This window comes from Theobroma umbraticum, unplaced genomic scaffold, assembly GCF_002168275.2.
Source record: "Theobroma umbraticum cultivar Fairchild unplaced genomic scaffold, ASM216827v3 scaffold_56.0, whole genome shotgun sequence".
Lineage (NCBI taxonomy): Eukaryota > Viridiplantae > Streptophyta > Magnoliopsida > Malvales > Malvaceae > Theobroma > Theobroma umbraticum.
The window spans coordinates 2976380-2985906 of record NW_018397256.1 but is presented as its reverse complement, the minus strand read 5'-3'; the positions used below and the strand labels follow the sequence as shown (position 1 = coordinate 2985906).

General features: G+C 35.2%; 2 protein-coding genes across 2 annotated transcripts in view; one reads left to right on the top strand and one right to left on the bottom strand.

The window, feature by feature from the left end:
• The first annotated feature begins 1160 nt into the window (after positions 1-1160).
• On the top strand, positions 1161-5855 carry LOC110410208 (uncharacterized). The gene is made up of 5 exons (XM_021419805.2): positions 1161-1676; positions 2122-2228; positions 2548-2724; positions 3073-4943; positions 5608-5855. Exons 1-5 carry the CDS (start codon positions 1495-1497, stop codon positions 5755-5757), a joined length of 2487 nt encoding a protein of 828 aa, XP_021275480.1. The 5' UTR covers positions 1161-1494; the 3' UTR covers positions 5758-5855.
• Positions 5856-6460: 605 nt separating this feature from the next.
• The window catches only part of LOC110410264 (uncharacterized), a 6452-nt gene continuing 3385 nt past the window's right edge, over positions 6461-9527 (bottom strand). The window contains exons 3-4 of the mRNA XM_089782546.1: positions 8039-8190; positions 6461-6923 (exon numbers count right to left, since the gene is read on the bottom strand). Of these exons, the coding sequence (XP_089638672.1) occupies positions 6727-6923; positions 8039-8190 (349 nt within the window). The 3' untranslated portion in view covers positions 6461-6726. The remainder of the gene's footprint in view (positions 6924-8038; positions 8191-9527) is intronic.

Genomic DNA, 9527 nt, shown 5'->3' with positions numbered 1-9527 from the left:
AGTTTCTAACTTAACAAAATTATACATTTATTTATATAATGGTTCATTATCATTTTTAAAAAATCAGTCTTTTTTGTTATTTAGTTTATTATTATGAAGGAAATTGAAAAGTAAGGGATTTTATCAAAAAGGTTGTTTAAAATAATAGAGTATGAATTAAGATGGCATAATGTTCAAATAAGTTCTTAAATTATTGAAATAAATTTTGATTTATTTATTGTATTTAATTAAGTTTTTATATTTTTATATTTATCAAATAAATTTTTATGATTAATAATAAATTCATTGTCATTCTTTAAAATATTATTTGATATTTTATATCCGTATGGTACTGACATGATATTGATGCGGAGGGTAAAAAATTTTACGTGATTATATTATCATGTCAAATTATCATTTCATGTCATTATTAATTATAATACATCAACATGTCATATTATTATTAATTATGATATATTAGTATGTCATGTCAGTGCTACATGATATAAAATAATAAATGATATTTAAATTAAATCAATCATTAGTCATTAAAATTTATTTAATTTAAAATAAAAATATAATAATTTATTTAATTTAAAATAATAATATAAAAATTTGATTAAACTTAATAAAAGTATTCAGGTTTATTTAAATCTTTTTAAATAGTTTAAGGAATTTTTAAGAAGTTATGCCATTAAAGACATGGGCATTTAATCTTGAGAACATAGTATATATTTAATTCATGGATTTACTGGGGTGATTAATTGAAATAAGTAGGTAAGATCTACTGGTCCAAGTTAGGGGTTGGAAAGAAGAAGAAGAGGAGGCTGCAGCTTCTCTTCAACATTGGTATAGTTTGTTGGTAACTCTTGCTGACCATTAGTTGTTCAATTTATTTCTTACCATTTCTGAAGATGAGAGAAGACGAGATTTAGCTAATACATACTACTTTCTCCTGCTCACAGACGCCATAAATTAATAGATAACAATTATATAAGTATTTTATTTTTAAAAAAAAAAATCAAATAATGGAGTTAAATACTAAGAACGTAGTGAAGTATAAATACGGGAAGGAAAAGACAGGTCAACTGTCTGGGTATGGCGGCTGCTGTTCTTTTATACTAATTAATTAAATTAAACATACTAAATGTGTAAACGAAAAATAAATAAATTGGTTTTATGAGGGGTTTTGGAGTTGCTGAGTAAGAAACAAACTTGCTATTTCTCTCTTTTTCAATTTATTCTTTTATTTATTTTCTGTCTAAGAAAGGGAAAGAGAGAGAAAGGGAGAGACGAAAGCTGGATATTGCTCAAGGAAACTACTCTGTTCCTCTCTCTCTTTCTTGTTTCAATGATTTTCTTCTCCCAAACCCAAACCCAAACCCAAACGTAACTCTGTCTCTTTTTTCTTTTTTCTTTTTGTTTCTCTGGGATTATCTTTTTTATTGGTAAAAATATAAGGAAAAGTCATTTTAAGGTCCAAGGATTTGGAAAGTTTGGGTTGATTGAAAGAAAATGAGCAAAGAGATGGTAAAGGAAGAAGCGCCGTCGTCTTCGGGTGTCGTTTCGGAGGAGAATCGTCCTTTCGGTAGTCTGAGAGGCGTCCAATGGCGTATCAATCTCGGGATTTTACCTTCTCCTTCTGCTTCGTCTTCGATTGATGATCTTCGCAGGGTAACTGCTGATTCTCGCCGAAGGTAACGGTTTCGCCTTTTTTCTTTATTTCTTTTTCTTTTTTCTTTCCTACAAAAAATTAACATCTGGATAAAGTTGTAATTTTGAGATTCTTTTCTCATACAGATTAGCAAAATTTGATTTTTTTCTTTTTCTAATTTTAAATTTTTGAAAAAAAAATGAATTCAGCTGATTCTAGCTTAAAATTGATATAAAATGATACCTTTGAGTCTCGGGTTTTTAAAGGATTTTATTTTATTTTCCTCTGTTTAGATTATTTCAAAGATCCATCTTTTTTTTATTATTATTAAATCGCAATTCATCAATGACCCAGGGAAAATTATTTCTCTAGAAAAAAAAAAGGAGAAATGCGGCAATTGATTTGTTTTTGTTCTTTTTATTTTTCGATTTTCTAGAATTAAAAACTAACCGTTATAGCCTCAAATCTGTAATTTTATGGTAATTTAGATATGCTGGGTTGAGAAGGCGGCTGCTAGTGGATCCACATGTTCCCAAGGATGGAGGAAGTAGTTCCCCTGATCTTGTCATGGACAACCCACTCTCGCAAAACCCAGGTAATTGTAATGCTTCTTATTTCTTCTCTTGCATCCCTTCGATTTTACTTCTCTATTTGTTAAATGCTTGTATTGTTCATTCATCAACTTTTGTTTTAATTATTAGTGTTACTTTTACGTTGCTATCTTCTCTTGCTTTATGTTAAAATTTATCTGGACAAATGTTTCTGGGTCCATTGTTTGTTTCAGTTGCACGAAAAGGGAGCCAAATCTCGTTTCCTCCTTTTCCATCTCATCCCAGATGGTTTCACCCTATTTTATGCCCTTTAATCTTAGCTTGCTTGATCTATGTTAAAACAGTCGCTAATTCTTCATGCAGACAGCACCTGGGGTCGATTTTTTCGAAATGCAGAGCTGGAAAAAATGGTTGACCAGGATTTATCACGATTATATCCAGAACATGGAAGCTACTTCCAGACTCCTGGATGCCAGGGAATGTTAAGACGAATACTGTTGCTGTGGTGCCTTAGACACCCAGAGCATGGTTATAGACAAGGTATTTTCTTAAGTACTCTGCATGCATGTGTTATAAATTTACATGCTATCACGTTCTAGATTTTGGAAAACTAAATGTGCAATGCGTAGCTACCCTAATTATTGAATGTGTTTTAAGAGTTAGCATCCTAAAGTTTTTCATGGTAAGACTCAAAAGTAACATGTTTGCTGTCACCTTAGGTGAAGGATAGGAGTTGCTAATGCAAATTTCACTCCATAGCATGCAATGACAAGGTCATAGGAATTTAGAACATGATATCCAGAATCAAGTTTAATGTAATACTTGCTATATTTATATGTGAGGCATCAAGCTGGCTCTTTATCTGTTTCTTTTCCTGCTTATTTGTAGGAATGCATGAACTCTTGGCTCCTCTGCTGTATGTTCTTCATGTTGATGTTGAGCGCCTTTCAGAAGTGCGAAAGCTTTATGAAGACCATTTCATTGACAAATTTGATGGATTGTCATTTGAAGAAAATGATGTTACATACAATTTTGATTTTAAGAAGTTTTTAGATTCCATGGAAGATGAGAATGGATCTCACGGTAATTCAAAGAAAGTTAAGGGTCTTGATGAGCTTGATCCTGAGATACAGACCATTGTATTGCTAAGTGATGCTTATGGAGCTGAAGGTGAACTTGGTATTGTCTTGTCTGAGAAATTTATGGAACATGATGCCTACTGTATGTTCGATGCCCTAATGAGTGGGGTGCATGGTGCAGTAGCTATGGCAGATTTTTTTGCTCCCTCTCCTGCAGCAGAGTCCCACAGTGGCTTGCCCCCCATCATTGAAGCCTCGGCTGCATTATATCATTTACTGTCAATTGTTGATTCTTCACTACATAGCCATCTTGTTGAGCTTGGTGTTGAACCCCAGTATTTTGCACTTCGCTGGTTGAGGGTTTTATTTGGACGGGAGTTTTCACTTCAAGATCTCTTAGTTGTATGGGATGAGATTTTCACAGCAGATAACAGCCAACTTGATAGAGACTCTGAAGATGATGAGAGTTCCAGTTTTAAAATACTCAATTCACACCGTGGAGCATTAATTTCTGCTATGGCAGTCTCTATGATACTTTATATGAGATCTTCCTTGCTTGCCACTGAAAATGCTACTTCTTGTCTTCAGAGACTCTTGAATTTTCCAGAGAATATAAATCTGAAAAAAATTATAGTGAAGGCAAAGTCTTTGCAAATTCTTGCATTGGATTCTAATGTCTCATCCTTGTCATCTACATTTGGTGGGGCTTATAACTGCAGCAAGTCTGCAGTGGTGAGAGGTCACAGTCTTTCATCTGATTCAGTTTCTCCAAAAACTCCACTAAGCCTGGTTCCTGACAGCTATTGGGAAGAAAAGTGGAGAGTGCTGCATAAGGAAGAGGAACTAAGGCAAGATAGTGTAGGTAAACAAACTCCAAGTGGGAAGAAGAGATGGTCAGAAAAAGTAAAGCTGAGCCTATCCAGAACTGAATCTGATCCATCACCTGCAAGAGCAGAGAATTGCCAAAAGGGCCATAGGTCATCTGTTAGGCGCAGTTTGCTTGAAGATTTGTCGCAGCAACTTGGCTTGGAGGAAGATACTGAAAAAGGAGGCTGTCTTGGAGCTTCTAACACAGAGGATGATCATTCTATGGAAGTTCATGTGGCGGGAGAAGATTGTACTAACAAAGAGTCTATTTGTGCAGCTGAGGAGAGATGTGAAAGTGGAAGTGGAACTGTTGTCAGTGAAGAAAACTCCTCTATTTTTTCCGAGCCAGCAAGTCCTGGCAGTGGCACTAATGACCATGAAAATGACACCGAAAAAAGTAGTGTTGCGTCAAATTTATTTATAGATGAAAATGACGATCACCAGCAAAGTAACCTAGAAGATTCACCTCTGCCAGTTTCCCTTCCTCCTGAAGATGTCTCTCTAAATTCTCTGCATGAGAATGAATCTCCAGGGAAAATGGTCTCAGCTACGAAGGAGCGAAGGCATCTTTCAGGTAGATTCCAGTGGTTTTGGAAATTTGGACGAAACGTCGGTGAGGAGACATCTGATAAAGGAGGAGGTACCAATGAGGCTGCAAAATCTCCAAATCACGATTGCAACAGCAACACAGCAGACTCATTAACTGCTGGTGCTTCTCGTAATTCATCTTCCACCAGCAAAGGAGATGCTGTGGACCAGAATGTGATGGGCACATTAAAGAATCTTGGACAGTCTATGCTTGAACACATTCAGGTAATATTCTGATTTCTGTATCTTAGCAGATTTCAACTGTTGAAGTAAACTGTTTTGTTGTTGAATAGAACAGTCTAGTTTGGTCTACTTTCATACTTCGCTGAAGAGTGTGTTTGGTTAATTAAGCTGTGTAAGTTCAGTCTTCAATTTAACAAGCTTTGAGAAATTCTTAGTTGAATGAATCTAATGAAAACATGAAGCTTAACTTTGAAATTGAAGTTTAGTTGCATCACATGTGTAGAATGTTGTATAGAGTTTCATAGCAGGGAACCTTTATTGAAATTTTATAGATAGATGTCTGTAGATCAGCCTAATATGCATAATTAATCCAGGAATTGAAAATGATTTTAATATTTAGGGAGAATGATGCTGTTGTATTAGACATAACTGAAGATGGTGGTTTCTTTTTTTACTTGTACATTTCTGGATGCCTCCAGTTCCATGTTCCACTCGTTTCCCTAATGGCATGCTTTTAGTTGTATTAGTAACTGGGCTTGATCCTACTTGGAAGATGGGAGCAGCTAACTAAAAAATACCTGGAAGTTGTCTAACAACTGTTGGGAGTCTGTTTGCTTTTAAAGTTAGTCCCAAAGTATATGGTCAATATGTACAACTTTTTTTCGATTCACATCCTTTGGTATTTAAATCACCATTTGATTGGCAGGTTATTGAGTCCGTTTTCCAGCAGGATCGGGGTCAGGTGGGATCATTGGACAACTTCTCTAAAAACATTCTAGTTGGCAAAGGACAAGTTACAGCCATGACAGCTCTCAAGGAGCTTCGGAAGATCAGCAACCTTTTATCAGAGATGTGAGATTTATTGTATTTATTATGAAATATGTATATACTTTTTTTGTAATTACCATTTTTTTAGTGCAAATAAAATGAGTTTTGCTGGTTTGTTGGCTCTTATATCGTGTGGTAATGCAAATTTTGTCAGTGTTTTGAGAGATTTGAGGGTTGTAAATATGCGTTTCTGTTGTGCTCTTATTGCCCCAGAATGTAGATTTGCCTGTGTCACCTGGAAACTTTAGCTTGGGTTGTGGCTTTTTGGTTGGTTTGCCTCGTTTTCAAATGCATCCGTCATCAATGTTTAAGCCCACGAATTATGAAGTGAGGAACCATACACGTAAACAGTGATTAAGGGTATACTTAAAAACTTTAGCATCCTCTCTTAACACAGCTGAAGGGAGGATGTTTGGACAGCACCCTACCCTTGACTGAAATTCCTCTCTGGGGACAGCTACCTTTTGTACCATCCTTTCCTTGCACCCAAATGTAACTGTATATCAGTCTTAAGAATCCAAAATTCTCAGAAAATTATGAAAATTATTACTTTTCTTCTCTTTTTTAACTTCATAATAAGTTGCACGGCACAAGTAGGCGTAGCAATGGAAGACCAGTCAGTGGACAAGTCCTCTTTTAGCTGAATTACAAGTGGCCAGATCATTTCAGCCATCCCATCTACTAAAGCCTTTATACCAAAAACAGCACAAGATATAGGAGAAGCATGCCCATGTTTACAATCAAGCTCTTTTTAAACTTTCCATTACAGAAAGGCCTATCGGAAGACTATTCAAAAGAGGCATAATTACCAAGAACCATGCAATGACCGCCCTGCTCTACCATGTAAATGCTGATATAAACACTAAAGGGATTAAGTAGTGTACCCATAAACAAAATCATTTTCATTTTGCTTTGTACATTTATTTCAAAGGTAAACTTAAAAAAAAAAGAAAACAGTTTTGCCTGCCTCTGGATTCGTTCGTTAAAAGTATGATCTCTATTCTATATTGTTAAAGCCTGGAAGAAGGGACGTGATGAAGCCGAAGACAATCATCTGGATTTCCTTAACAATTCCCCACCAGTGATTACCACCATTTCCTAAACCAGGGTTTGCTGCATTCTCATTCTCATTCTCAACTGCCTGATTACCATCATCTGCTGGCTGGTTCTCATTCTCTGCTCCTGCTTGTCCCTCTGATCAAGGATACAACAAGTTATAATGGGCATGTACTGTCACAATCAAATATTTTTGTTAAATATAGTCTAAAACAGTATCTCTTTTATCTTCTCTCAGCATAACAGAATCAACAATTGTGATGCTATACAGCAAAATTATTTTGCGGTGCAAGGCTAGTGGCAAGGTGAATGTGGAACTTATATTGCATAACTAGGCCAGCCATTAGTTGCTAGATTGCATGTCTCTCTAGGAAGTTTAGTTAGGATTTAACTTTGTTCTTCATTGTTTCATTTGTTTTCACTCTGGCTTAAATACCAAGTATGGCCCTATACTTATTTATTATGAGCCCTTGTCTTTTTATTGCAATCAATTGACACCTTAATCAATTATTTAGAATCAATTAAGCCCTCATTTGAATGGAAATTTTAACATTGTTAACTCTTTTTGCCAGCTGGGATAGAATTGCCATGCAGTACAAATGATGTGGACTAAATATTACCACATGGCATTTTCAGGGCATGTGTCAAAAATAAATAAACATCATCTTTTTTATTTTTTACACATGCCTAAAAAATGCCATGGGGGAATAATTATTCCATGTCATTTACGTGACATGGCAATTCTAACCTAGTTGGCAAAAAGAGTTAATGTCGTCAAAATTTCCGTCCACATAAGAGGTCAATTGATTAGGGGCTCAATTGATTGCAATAAAAGTAGGACTCATATGACAGATTTAATTAAGTATACAGGGTCAGTTGTATTTTAGCTATCACTTTCTTCCTTTTATCAAATACACATCAAATTAGCTATTTCTAATTCAAAAGAACATAGCTTTCTGAGCTGATGCAGGATTCAATAAATCAATTGGCTTGCAATCACCAGCCACAACAATGGATAACTTGATGGAACCTCAGCTTCGTTTTGGAAGTTATCATGCAAGAGACAATACTAATCTTGTTTTTATCATATAAAATTTCAAGATTTTATTATATGGTATAATTTTTAGGTAGTATATTTAATTGCAAGATATGAATGAATAAATGCAACTAATGAAGTTTAATTCCATATACCTTGTTTAAACACCCATCGGCTGAAAGGATTTCATTTCACACAAAAATAAATAAAACAATACCTGCCAAAGCAGCATTATCATTGCCCTGCCTTCCAGCAGCAGGAACATTCTCTGCTCTGGCGGCAGGCCTAGGTAGATGAGGAGGCGCAGCTGCCCTGTGCATGCCTTGTGAAAGCCATCTTATCAACGGTGTGAGAGCTCCAGTTTGATATCTGCAGAAAACCAATGTATTAATTCAGCTTCCAATGTTACACTGAAAAGTATTGAGCAAAAATATATAGATAAAAGACAATAGAAATGACATTAAATTACCGAACAAAGTCATTTGTCTGTGTTAGTCTCAGTAAATTAAAACAAAGAAAAAAAAATCAAACTGGATGTAGAAAGGTAAATGGAAAACAAAACCACCAATCATCAGAGTTTTCCCCTCATTGTTTGAAAAAGTTGCACCTTCCTCATTTAACCGTCTAACACCATTAGTGAAGCATTGTTGATGATCCCAAGTGAAGACATCCCCCCTCCCCCAAATAAAGGATCACAAAATTATTTTTTATTTTAAAGCAACAAGTCACACATTCTCTAGCGAAAAACCTCTTGGTGACCTAACACCAAAGACCATCAAGCCAGCACTCCAAGCAGCACAAAGATGGTCAAAAACAGGATTCTAGGATTTGTACCTCAGCTTAGATGAAAAGCAGGGAAGCACGGGCATGCTTTGACCCCCAGTGTATTGGTGTCATGTCCGTGTCCAACACAAACATGCCTCCAATATGCCGGGAAACATATTGAACTTGGCCAGATACAGCAAAAAAAATGAAAACAATAATTTTTTATATGGAAATGGCGATCTGCACTAGATTTTCAAAACAAAACCAAGAAAAAGATGGAAAGACATTGCCACTAGCATAGCATTGGTGGCTGGTGGCACCACCTTGAATTGAAATTTTGAGATCATGAACGGAAATAACAAAAAATAAAGGAAGAACAGTTCTGTTGTCTGTATTGCATCACTGGCTGATAAAAAAGAAGAAAAGAAAACTCTCCTGTAATGCTGAAGCCTGAAGAAGAAGAAGAAGAAGAAAAGTTAGGGCTTCCCGTTTAATTTTAACTAGGGCTCGTAGAAGGAGCTAATAGTCAGGCTCATATGTCATTCCAATAAGTCTTAGCCTAGCCAAAAAAACAAAGGATTTTCTCTTGGGCTCTTGCCTAACTAACAATTATATGGGTTTGAGCCTTGAGATAATTTTAAAATATTTAATTGTTTTTTAATGGAATAAAATTATTTAAAATCAACACTCATAATAAAAAATTAGTTTAATTGCTCAAAAGATTTTAAAGAGAAGGATTTTTATAGAAAAAATTAAAAATGAAAATAATTTATATATGGTCCTAAATTAATTAAAAGACATTTATATAAATTTAATATATTTTTATTGCCGAATCCTTGCCATGTTGTGCCTAATTTTTCAGAAAATGCCATGCCACTCTGTCCGTATCATGTCATACCTGTAACCCGTGTTTGTGTCAGTGCTTCATAGGTGAGAAGAGA